This window comes from Falco biarmicus, chromosome 14 (assembly GCF_023638135.1).
Source record: "Falco biarmicus isolate bFalBia1 chromosome 14, bFalBia1.pri, whole genome shotgun sequence".
Lineage (NCBI taxonomy): Eukaryota > Metazoa > Chordata > Aves > Falconiformes > Falconidae > Falco > Falco biarmicus.
In genome coordinates, this window is record NC_079301.1 from 24,076,573 (window position 1) to 24,088,891 (window position 12,319).

Sequence of the window (12,319 nt, forward strand, 5' to 3'; positions counted from 1 at the left end):
GGGGGCGGCCGCGCCGTGTCGGGAGCGCCGGGCGGTGCCGGCTGCCGGCACTCGGCTGCGGCCGCGCTCCCCGGGCCGTGCCGGGGGCTGGCGGCGCTGCGGGCCGGAGCGGCGCCGGGGGGCGCTTTGCTGCGGGGGGGCGAGCCCGGCGGGGGCGGCGAGCGGGCCCGAGGGGGGGCTCCTTCCGCCGCGGCCCCGGGGGGGGGCGGCCCGGGGGCCCCGAGAGCCGGGGGGGGGGGGGGGGCGGCGGCTGGCGCCTCCCCAGAGCTCCCCCGAGCCTGCCGCTGCCCCCGCTCGCCCCGCGCAGCTGCCCCCCGCAGCCGGGCCCGCAGCCCCCCCGCCCCCGGCCCTGCCGTGACGGCTCAGCCGGGCCCGGTGCGCCGGGCGCTGCCTTGGCGCGGGTGCCGGTAGCCCCGGTGCGGGCAGGGAGCGGCGCCTGCGGAGCCCCCGCGGCAGGGGGGGGGGTCGGCCGGGCACGGGGGGAGACTGCTCCGGGGGGGATTAGAGAGAACGGGCCCCTCACGGGAGCGCACATGCTGCAGGAGGCTTTTTTCGGGTAAAATGCAGCTGCCGCTGTCAGGGTGGCTGCCAGGCAGGGCATCGACGGTTCAAGGGTTTTGCTGTTCTGGGCTTTTTCAGACGAGCTCGTTCGGTGGTGGAACTTGACAGTCAGTGAATAACCCACATGGGGCAGAGGAGTTGTCCCAGGTTCGGCAGCTGCAGAATGAGCCCTCTGATCCTGCTGGAAACGCTGAGCAGAAGCCTGAGGAGGGGAGATGAAATAGCAGTAAGTTCTCACCGGAGCAAAAGCATGGAGTTTTGTCCTTGAAGTATGCCTTACCTCCTCAGATTTTTTGCATTCATTGCACAATTTGCATTCATTGCACAAATTTTCATCCATTTGCCATTTTCATCTCTTGAGTGCCTCTGGTTTTCTCCTGTGTTGCACAGCTGCACGCAGCTGGCTGGGGAGAGCTGGCTGGCCTCGTGTACAGAGAGCAGCACGCGTCCCTCCAGCTCAGCCAGCCCCGTCCGCAGGCTGGTGCTGCATTCCATCTTTTTCTGAATGCTGGATGTTCAGCGGCCACAATTCATTTTCTCCCTTGTGAGTCAGAAAAGTGACATTGTACTCCTCTGGGAGTACATGGTGTCTTTGAAGGCATTATGCTTACTGCTTTATACTATACGTTGTGTGCCATCCCGCACTGATTCTTGGTGAGTAAAACATGAAGGAACTAAAGTTTGACAAGAAAGTGGCTTGGGGTTTTATTTTTTGATAGATGCATTTGACATTCCTTCTTGTAGTTTGTCTTCATCTGTGAGGTCCTTGTTTAATTAAAAGTAGTAGTTAAATTCCAGAAGGGAAACTGAAACTAACTTGATGTCAGGGACATGCTGATCTGGGGAGAGATTAGAAGTACTGGAACAGTTGTGCGTATGTACCATAAGAAAAGTGTTGTCCAGAGGTTGCTATAGTAGTAGTATGAAGCCAAGAGGATGAGTGGCAATTAAGTCATTCCTGTGAGCTCACAGTGTGCCACAGGCAAACCTCAAGATGTTCCCTGCTTTGGAGTTTGTTCCTCTCTCTGTTGGTGGTGATTAGTTGGAAAGCAAGCCTATAGAAAAGCCTCTATCCTGTCCTTTCACCCACATTTTGGGCATGTAATGCACAAAGATGAAAGATTTGGAAGGGGCAAAATAACTAGTTAACAGTTATTAACTAATACACAGAATACACATGATACTGAGGCAAACGACTCAGGGGAAGGGTATGTGAGGGTGAGAATAAGTTAAACAACTAACAAATAAAAAAAATAATTTGCAGTTGCATTAGCTAGGACCCTTCTTCTAGGTGATTCATGTCTTTGCTGTGCCAAATTATACCGAATATACCAATAATCAATATCCTGGCTGCCAAAGTCTTCTAAAATTATTCTCAAAATTTTTTTGTTTTATGAGGCTTAGAAGTTCCTCTAGGAGGCCACACATCCATGGGTCCTCCTCTAGTACGAGTCAGGAATGGCCATTCCTCCTGGCACAAAATAATGAATTTTCATTTCAGCAAAGCCTGTGCCAGGGGTATCTTTTCCCAGTTCTCTAAAACCTCAGCAAGGGCTGCCCCCCCTTCCAATGCTGGGTCTATTTTCCATTCTTATCAAATTGATTACCTTCCTCACCAGTCTGCGATTTTTAAAATTTAAATGCAAGAGCACTTTCAGGTCTGTGTCTGGAATTACCCATGTCCAAGTCTCATCAGGTGATTTCACCTAGTTGCCGGCAGCTTTGGTTTGGTATAATCACAACTTTGTTAAATTTGGTTTGCTTTAATCACAACTCAGAGCTGGGCTACCACCCCAGCGAGTGGCAGAGCAAAGGGATACAGCACGGCTTATATACACTTACCAAATCATTAGTCAGTGTCCGAAGTTTTTAGAAGTTTCCTTTGGTCGTGTCAGTTCTGCAAATCCCTCACCTGACCCTGTCCCAGCTGACTGATCTATTCGGTTCCAGTCTCTGTCTGGGTTCCAGGCTCCTCCTCAGATCGTGATCTCTGCCAGCTTTAACTCACACACTCCTTCAAGCACACTTAGTCTTTGACAAGCAATTCCTAGTCACATCTACTAATTTTTCTAGAAATTGTGCACCTGTGTGCACAAATGGATGATCTGTTGTTTCTCTGTTCTCCCACTGATTAACTGGACTGGGTGTTAAACCAGGCTTGGATTAGGGCTATACTGGGGACGAGGCCTGGTTCTGCCACTTTAGCTGCTTCAGCACTTTAAATTTCCTAATTCAAAACACATTGTCTTTAACAAGCAATAACAGAACAATGGAGAACAATTAACAATGGTTTGGCCACTGCTGATGACAATTGCTGTTTCTAGTGTATATTGCTATATGCCATGTTTATGAAACCTGGATCTGCGGGAATAAAAATGTTCTGTTTCATGCCCACAGGTGAGCTCCCTGAGATGAGCATCCACATTTTAACAAGCCTTTAAATCAAAGGCTGTAAACGAGAGTCAGTCTGCACAGCCAGCTGGGAATCTTCTGTTGTTCCAGGCACATCTTTTTGTCCCGTTCAATACCTTGTCTGTGTGATTTGCCTTTTTGTCTGTCTTGTGCTCTCCTGCTAAAGACTTCATAGGCCTCAGTCTTCTGATACTGCTCCAGCTCCCGCATCTAATGCTCCTTATCTCTGTCTGCTCTCCAGGAGTTTCAGGGAGTTGCCTCCCCTTCAGGAGGAAGGGAAGAAAAACAACTTGCCAGATGAAGTGCTGATCCATTTCACCTGTGCAAACAGGAAAGGAGTGAAGAAACAATGAGAATGTACGTGAGATGCAAAGACACAGGATTTCTGGGTAATATTACTGTATTCTGGTGTGTGTCCGTCCCTTGTTTTTTTCAAATTCAAATCACTATTCTGTTCACTCTTTTTGTGTTAGATCTAGAAGTAGCCTGCTGCTAAGCTACTCAACTGAACTGAGTATCACCTACGCAGGGACTTCAGAATTCCCTTTCTGTGCCAGGATTAAATGCTGCCAAGCAGGAATGCGTGAACAGATCAAGCTTTAACGTTCAGAGCTGTAACCGTGGGGTTCCAATATGCCCTTGTTTTTTTGCCCCACAGACAAAAATGCACTACCATTCTACAACCACACACTTTTCCCATCTGAGAGGCAAACAAAACATCATGGCTATTGGAAAAGAGTAGCATAAAGATAAAAGAGCCTAGGTGATATCAATTTAAGCTATCTACGTTTAGGTTAAAATAAAACTTCAGGCTAGGAAGGAAAAAAAATATTTCACCCGTGCATAATAGAATGAGGTTAACTGGAGAATTCTTTAGGGGAACCGATGAACTGAAAACCATTTAAGGAATGGTCACAACACTTGCTAAAGGGATCCTTTCCAGGAAAAAAAAAAAAAACTTGAGCAAGTTTTTTTACCCAATGAGTTTAAAATTCAATGGAAATAAGTATTCAATCAGAGTGAACATTAGTCACTGGGTATGCCTTTTATTTTCATTATGTCATCGCAACAATACATGCGATAGTTATAAATTTCATGCATTTGCAAACCTGTTTTGATGCTGCTGAGGACACAGTTAACATTCTGGATTGGGGTGCAGATTTAATGATGCTGGGTTTGCATTTCTTTTGGACACTGTATTCTTCCAGAAGACATTAATTCTCCTCTTCTGTCTCCAGCAATGTGCTGCTGCCAGAGTACAGTAATCGACTCAAAAACAGAAGAAGTTTTTCCTCAGCTTGTGTCTTGGATGGATTGTTTTGAATCAGTAAGAAGGAGTTCTACTGAGCTACCTGTAAGTAGATGTCCTAGGTTTTCTAGCACAGATCTATACAGTTCTATAAATATTTCTTTATATTTATATATATATATTTCTTACAAAACTTAATCAAGAAGAATGATTTTTAGGGTGTTTGCTCTATGACTATAGTAATGGTCTTTTTCTAGGGGAGACTCACCTAGAAAAAAGTTTGGTCAGCTCGACCAGTCCTTATTTCAGCCAATTCCAGTCAGCTCAGCGGTCCTTATGCTCACCACGCACAACAAGAAGTAGCAGGACTAAAAGGCTGGAACAGGGGAAGTGCCAGACTTTCCCTTCAACTGTTGTATTGGACAACTAGTTTGCTAGCTGCTGCAGCTCAGACACTTTTCCCCTGGGTTGTGGGACACTAACCCACACGCGGTAGTATACTATGACTCCACCACTTGCTTCAGGAGAACGACTTCATATTCGTTAGCTAACCAAAACCAAGCTTACTCAGCTTCAACAGGAATGTTGGGCTGTTGTATTAGGGATGGGGGGCTCCCAAGCAGCAGTGGCCTTCAGTGCCACAGTCAAAAAGGGCAGGAGAAAACGCAGGGAAGGAAGTACTCGGCAGCCTTTCCCTGGCCTGCTATAGGCTAGACTCACCATTTTACTCCAAAAAGGACAGATGCCCTGGGGTTTTAAAAAGCAGCACACAGAATAGAGATTTGAACTCAATCTCCTTCTTCCTAGATTAAAAAAAAAAATATATCTGTCTCAGGCATGATAACAATATGTTAAGGGCAAGGCGTAGAGGGGCAGAATGTCTTACTCTCTTCCCCCCCTCTCCCAGCAGACAGCAACATCATTCTCACTACAGATGTGTTACCAAATCAACCGCTTTACCTATGACACACATCCTCAGTTATGGTTAACATGCTGTGCCTATGCACCATTTTATAGTATCTCTGTATAAGTTACATTCTGCAAGCTTAGTGAAAAGTGACAAAAGGAACCCTTGTTTTTTGCATCATCCCACTTTTTGTCCAGCCATTGTAAAAACTTTTAAGCATTTTGTCCTTGAAGTATTTTCAAAAGCTTAAATGTCCTGATAAATTCATGTGATGCCATCAAATTGCACTGTGACTTAACTACTGCTTTGCTGTAATTCATAATTCCAGGCTTCCCTTGAATTTGGAAGGGCTTTGCAACATTGCCATATAACCTCTGTATTTCACCCCAAGAGAAACAATTCTGACTGGGAGTGTTCATGTCTTTGTCACATAAATGCCAAGGTAAAAACCCTAAAATGTTCGGTAGCATCAGAAGTGCCCCACAAACTGACCCATTTTGTTGGGCAGTTCTTTCTATTGTGGCCAGGGTTTCCACAACAAAAACAAATGTTTGATGGTGGACGTGGATCCCAGGGGTCTTTCATGTAACTAGAAGTTTTTTGTAAAAGAAAAAAAAAAAAAAAAAGGAAAACATATGCATATATCTATCTTCTTAAAACAAACATCTCTACAATGTTCCCATAACCTTCAAAGAACATACCTGACAGTTACTTGACTGGGTTGTATTCACAGCAAGACTGTATCATCGTAGCCTGTACTTTATCCTCTTTGGTAGCATTGTCTTCAGCCAGGTTGTCAGTCTGTTGATCAGGTAATTATTATTTGATGCTCACGTTAGGCTACAAATAGGCTTTGTTTCTACCTTGCATCAAGACTTGTGTAGCCAGTCGCATTTTCTTCCAAGCGGACTGAAGCTATGTTTAGAAAAAAGTACACCAGGCAGCATTTTGAAGCTGACCTTTAAGCTCCAGACTAGTTGAAGAAGCTAGCCACGGTACATTTAACTGAGATGCATGCAAGTAGCATTATTTATGTTTTGCAGCATCAAAAGGACACACAACCTAAGAGTTGTCGCAGATGCTTTTGCTTGCTGAAATTCAGCTTCAGACCCAGAAGCACTAAACGGAGTCAAGCTTTTGATAATTCCTCAGCAAGGGATTTAAGAATTTTCTGTTGGTTCTGGATTTTCTGTTGGTTTTTGTCTGCCCACAAACTCTGCTTCTGGCCAGGAAAAGGAGTCCTTAACAGCAGCTCTTGCCAAGTGCAACGGAACTGCAGGCCCAACACGTACTCAGAAGCTACTCTTTGTTGATCTTAAATGATTCCAAAGCCATCCTCAGCGCTCCTTTTCTAAGCAATCACCCTTTGACACCCAAAAGGAAACCTTTGGGATCAACGTGTCCCCAGGGAGGGCTTGACACAAACCCTCTGCTCAGACCTGCTGTCCTGTGATGCCTGCCAGCAGAGCTGGTGACATGAGTGCTCCTTCCCTGTCTCCGTTGAGGATAATAAGGATAGCAAAGCCCTCCCGTTTGTCTTGTTGATGGGATTGGGGCTTACGCAGCTTGAAAGGCAGTGAGGGAGTGCTAACAGGCAGCCCTGCCAGCCAGCCTGAAGGGCAGGGGGGATGTGAAAAGCAGCTTGCGGCCGCCTGAGAACTAGCACAGGCATTTACGGAGGGAACGCGTGGGAGCAGGATGTTCTCTCGCTTTCACTCTCTGGGAACGTGCAATCCATTCCTTCCCTCAGAATCTCTCATCTCTAAGTGAGAGACAGTCAACGTTTTAACTAACGTTTTACAAAACGCCTCTTTGTAAATACCTACACCTACACATACACATTCTGTTAAAGTAGCAAAGAGTATGCTTCCCATAAAGAAGTACCTGAAATTTGAGAAATTTTGCAGACTCTTTGATGACCATCTGAATTGTGGACCTGATCACCTGATTGGTGGATCCCATTTTAAACTCTCTTTAAAGAAACGGAGATTTAGGAATAATACCACTATGGAAATAGGCAGCTAGGCATTTCACAGGAATTAGAAAAGACTGTGTCAGCTACAGGGGGTGGCTATCAGCTCCAATATTTTGAAGATTAGTGGCAAACTATTTCAAAAACTTGTTGACAGCTCTTTTCTAGAAATGTAATGCTTATTTTAAGAAATCATTTGTGCAGTGCATTGCAAAAGTTGGAAAAACCCCACCATTCTTCTTCCTTGTAAAAGAAAGAAAAAAACGGTTTACAGTTCTCTTCCTCTTCATTGTACTCCTCATTCTCATCTTCACCACTGAGGTGTATAATCAGTGTAGAGCGTGTTGGTCTTAAAATAGTCTCTTGAATTCTGTGTGATTCTTTATGATGGGCTGGATGCAGAATCCCTTCCTGGAGACCCTGTTGCAATGCGGCAGCTACAGAAAAGAACGTTATATTTATTTTGTTAGGGGGAACTAGAACATGAAATCAAGGTTCAGACCAGCAGGCGCAGTTTTGAAATCATTATCATGCTGAAGGAATACGTAAATGGACCAGTTGTGCCTTTTAGGAAAACTCGTCTGCAGTGGCTGGCAAAAAAACTTCTTCCAGCTACAGAGAATCTGAAAAAAGATGGACACAACCTCCTCTCAATGGACAGGGGAGGCACTGCTGAATAAAGCCTTTAGACAGCGTAAAAAGCATGACTAACCCCTGATTTCTCATTTCTATATAAAAAATACAAATCTAAGGAGTTCTATAAAAATGAAAGAAGTGTTGTATTTTATTTGGTTTTAAGCTTTTTGTAAGCTTTCCCAACTTAAAGACTGTCCATTGCATGTTTAGTTAGAGCTCCCAAAACAGAAGCCACATTTCGTAGCTGTATCCTAAGCCCTCTGTACTGCTGGCTTGTGCCGAAGCAGCAAAGGTATGAAGAAAAAACCCAAAACACCATTGGTGAGGGGTGCGTGTGCTTGTTTGACACAACAGTTTTATTGTCCAAGGAGCTGCATTTTAAAGATGGATCTTCAATTTTTGAAAATCACAGGCCAAGTTTACACTGCAGCACAGTGAAGGTGTCACAGAGGTACCTTGGTGCCAAGAACCCAGCTCAGCAGAGTTGTGAGCTTCTCCTTTGCCTCATTTAACCTGCTTCCTAATAGACTGAGTGCTGGCCAAGTTCTGTGGTTCCCAGTGCTCATCCCAGCTTGACCAGAGCCAGATCAGGAGCGTCTACCTTATGTGGCTACAATTTCCGAAACTTCCTGCACAGCATTCTGTAACTGCTGTTATACTCGTAGCTGTATTGGTGTAAGGGTTATTTGTAGTGTGCAAGTAAAAATGCCTTGTCAGTTTGTGAAATCTGAAATGGACCTAAGGATAACCCAGTGATCTGGACGGTACCTCCATATGGACCACATGGCCCATGGACCGAGCTGCAGCATAGGGAAACTCCTGACGTCTGGTTCAAAGCAAGCCTCTTCCACCTGGTTTTGCTGCAGGTTACTATCTCTGTTACTATGTCCTGCTGGCTGTCTTCTCGTGGCCATTGTGCCTCCTCTGTTGACCGGTTCTCACTCAAGTACTCAAAATGTGCTGTTTCTCCCAGCTCCTTGTACCACGCCACTATCATTTTTCCCTTGCCAAGCCCGTTCTCAGGTCATGCCTGATCTGTGCTTAGTTGAGGCTTCAGCTCATCTCCAACTCCTTCCTGTTCTACATCGTGCAGCCGCGTGCATCTCCTTCCCCCATTGCACAGAAGGTCCCTTTTGATATCTTCTGAAGCATCTGTCCTGCCACTGTGCTCAGGGGCAGAACTTTTCTCTTTCCCTTCTTTCAGTTTAGCCTAAGATGGTGAAATCCCCGCAGATAGTTTGTTCCCCTGTTTCCTTTATGTTGCATTTCTCTCCAAGCATCACAAGACTCCTCCCCTTCCTGCTCCAAGCCACCTCTCATTCTCTTTGGGTATGACCCTGCTCTCTGTCTTAGCGTCTGCCCGGGTCTCCCTCCATTATACAGTATTTCTTCCATCTTACGGTTTGTGTCTTTTAGCAGGTTTCCCCCTCTTCTCCTGACCTCTGATTTCCCTAGTTTGTTTGCTCACTTGTGCCCTCATATGTGCAGATGGGTCAGTTGCTTCTTTTTCGCAAACAAGCTACCTTGCCCCGATTTCTCCTGGGTGCCTGACCCTTCTTTCCTGTCTGGAGGATCCTCACTGGCATGTTTGGGCTGGGGTGAGGATGGCTGGCAGCAGCTGTGTTCAGAGGTGTCATTCAGTTCCACATCTTGATCCCTTGAGCTGCTGCCTGGTAGATCCCTGCGTGGGTCGTTTCAGCATGAACGGATGGTGCAAGCTGCTTCTTGTCCTGTTCAGTCCTTCTGTCACCAGGAGGTTTTTCAGGGAAAAGACAACCGAGGGAGATTTGGGATCATGTGTCACTTTCAGCTTCTTCCCACTCTCACCCGCTGCACCAAGAGCATTGCTGTGGCTCTATGCCTGCTTTACTTTCGTGTGTTTAGTATTTCTCTGAAGCGAGAACCTCTTTGACAGCATCTCTCTCTGCCTTTTGGCGTCAGTCCTACTTGGTTCGACCAAGTCCACTTGTTAGCACAGTAGAGCCTCTCTTCCTTCGTTGCTTTTTCCCTGATAGGACTTGAGCAGCAAAGCTGCCTTAATGCTTGAACACCCAGTGCTGCACGATTGGCTGCAACGTTCTCCCTCAAAAGCTCCTCCAGCCGACGGTGAATCTTGGATGCTCATGGATCTCTGGATTTCCTCATGTTTTCCACCCGTAATCATACTGAATACCAGCACCTTCCTGACAGAGGGAGGGGATAATCACTTGATGGCACTGATGGCCCTGTTGGCAAACCTCTGCTCCCCTGCAGGGCACCCCAGCTGCCTTCTTGTTTGAGGCTTTCCCCCTTGAGCCCGCTGTGTGCCGGTTTATGAAAGTTATATGAAGCTATGGGGATGCCAGCATTGTAACAGACCATCATGAAGAAGCTTGGTCTTGCGGCTCACTACCGGGGTCTGGAGGCTCCTCTGGAAGGGGGAGAAGAAGAGTGGAGGACTCTTTTGAGGGGTGCATATGTGTGCAAAGACACCTGTGTGAAACTCTCAGGGTAGCTAGAGGTTTTTGGCAGTAACATTGTTTAATATGAGGATGAGCGTACCGTGGATTCTGTCCCAAGGCGCTACTGATGTCTTCTAGCCATCTTCCAGGCACAGGTGTAGCATTTTGGGTATTGCACCAAACCTGCCTGACAGCGAAGCTGCGGATGGCTCTTTTTCAAGCATGGTTGAATGCGAGCATCCCAGGGAGAGTTACTAATCCTCTGTTTTTCTTTTGTAGGCAGAGTGGCCCCGTGAGCCCCAGCAAGTCCCGGTTGGTGACGAGCAGCTGTCATGATCTCTACAGCACCTCTTTACAGTGGGGTGCACAACTGGAGCAGCACAGACCGGATTCGCATGTGTGGCCTCAACGAGGAGAGGTGAGGTGCGTGGGCGGTGTGGTAGGGGAAGGAGGAAGAGAGTGGAGAAAGTGCGTTAGGGATCGGGAAAGGCTACGGGAAGGGAGCTGGTGCTGGCTTAACCTGTTCTTCCTATGGTGTAAAATGGACTGAGGTGCGAAAGAGCTGCAGGGAGGGGATGGGTGTGTGGTTAAACAGTGGCATTCTGTGCTGGTCCCCACATCCCGTGCTCCAACAAGGAGGGCGCACAAGCAGAGCATGCTGGAGTTCTCTGCAGAGGAGCTGCTGGCTGCGTGTAGCTGTAGTGCATCCATGATGTTGGTGGGTGATGAGGCTGAGCTTTCTGCATGTGCTGTTGGCTTCAGCAGACGTGTGCTCTTAACTGGCAGAGAGGGGAAGAGCTTGACCCGCTGCGAGCCAAGTAGCTAAGACCTGTCGGCGGTGACCCAGGAGGGTTAGTACAGACCAAATGATTAGAAGGGAGAGTTGTGACATGCCACCAAATAGGAGATTAGGGAGGATTAGTGACTGGGAGGCAGAATCGATCAAGATGAGTTCTTGGCCTGCCCCGTGGCTTTGCATCACCTTTTTATTCCACAGCTCTTGGGGGAGTTCTCAAAACTGATCAGTTTGTGGCTTCCTTGAGGCTACTACGTGTGTTCATTGCATTTGCCAGAGCCAGAAAAGTTTGACGGGCTTGAAGGCAGCACGCACCTGTCGTTCCTGACTGTGGGTGTTGAGGCTTTTGGCGGCGAGTCCTCCGAGGGCCGGTCAGAAGAGCGGCGGGACAGGGAAGAGTTCAGACTGTGGCTTGAGGCAGACATGCGGGCAGAGATCATCTTCAGCCCTCAGCAGCCGCTTGGCCTGCTGTGTGTCCCTCAGATAAGAGCTGGGGATGGCGTTGCCCTCCGCCTCTCCTAAACCACGTGGAGCTACTCCTAGTTGACAACAAACATCAAAGCTCGGGGTGCGAGTGAGACGGGCACACCGGGCCGGCTGCAGCCGAGCGCTGTCCCGTGGCTGCCCGCCCCGCTTGGGGCCAGGTGGGAGGCAGCTGGCACCGGCTGGCCGTGCTGTCCCCGTGCCCTGCAGCCGGGTGTGGCGGGCTCCCCACGCCGCGGCACGGGCCGGCCTGTGGAGGAGCCCCGGTCGGCGGCATTCGGGGCCGGAGGCGGGGCAGGCCGCAGCACCGGGGCCGGGGCTGCCCTCGGGGCCGTCCCGGCAGCTGACAGGGCCTGGGCCCGGCACGGGGCAGAGCCGGCCCCGCCGCCCTGGCAGGTAGCCGAGGGCGGGAGGAGGCGGTGCCGGTGGCGGGGAAGGGCCGGGTCCCGCTGTCCAGCTCCCGGCCGCTCGCCCGCCGTGCCGCGGGCAGCCAGCTGCGCTCGGGCGCCCCCTGGCGTCTCACCGGCGCGTCGCCCGGCTGTGTGTGGCGGGCCCCGGCCCCGGCCCCGGCCCCGCTCCGCCCGCGCTCCGCCCGGCCGGCCGCCGCAGGGCTCCTCGGGGACCGGGCTGCGCCGGCGGGCTGGCTCCGGGACCCCCGCTCCCCGCCCCGCAAAGGTCCCTCCCGGTCCGGCGGGGCCGGGTCTGCCCCAGCGCGGGGCTGGGCCCCGGGGCCTGGCCACGTCCGGGCCCCCTTGTGCGGCAGCCCGAGCCCCGCCGGCCGTGCTGAGGCGGCCTGGCCCCTGCCAGCCCGGCCCCCGCGCCACAGCCCGGCCCGGCCCCCCATCTCCCCTCGCTAGTGACA

At 49.5% G+C, this 12,319-nt stretch overlaps 1 protein-coding gene across 11 annotated transcripts in view; it reads left to right on the forward strand.

The window, feature by feature from the left end:
• The first annotated feature begins 471 nt into the window (after positions 1 to 471).
• Positions 472 to 12,319, forward strand: part of LOC130158590 (BCL-6 corepressor-like protein 1) — a 38,774-nt gene continuing 26,926 nt past the window's right edge. For 4 of the 11 annotated variants that reach the window (XR_008825411.1, XR_008825412.1, XM_056359291.1 and 1 more), the window contains exons 1-5: positions 475 to 787; positions 3,215 to 3,362; positions 4,212 to 4,327; positions 5,458 to 5,571; positions 10,458 to 10,601. Coding sequence is in view for 9 of the 11 variants with exons in the window: in XM_056359291.1 (XP_056215266.1) it covers positions 5,564 to 5,571; positions 10,458 to 10,601 (152 nt within the window). In the remaining 2 variants the exon portion in view is untranslated. Of the gene's footprint in view, positions 788 to 3,214; positions 3,363 to 4,211; positions 4,328 to 5,457; positions 5,572 to 10,457; positions 10,602 to 12,319 lie in introns of all 11 variants that reach the window. The other 7 variants (XM_056359298.1, XM_056359299.1, XM_056359292.1 and 4 more) reach the window with 7 other exon arrangements.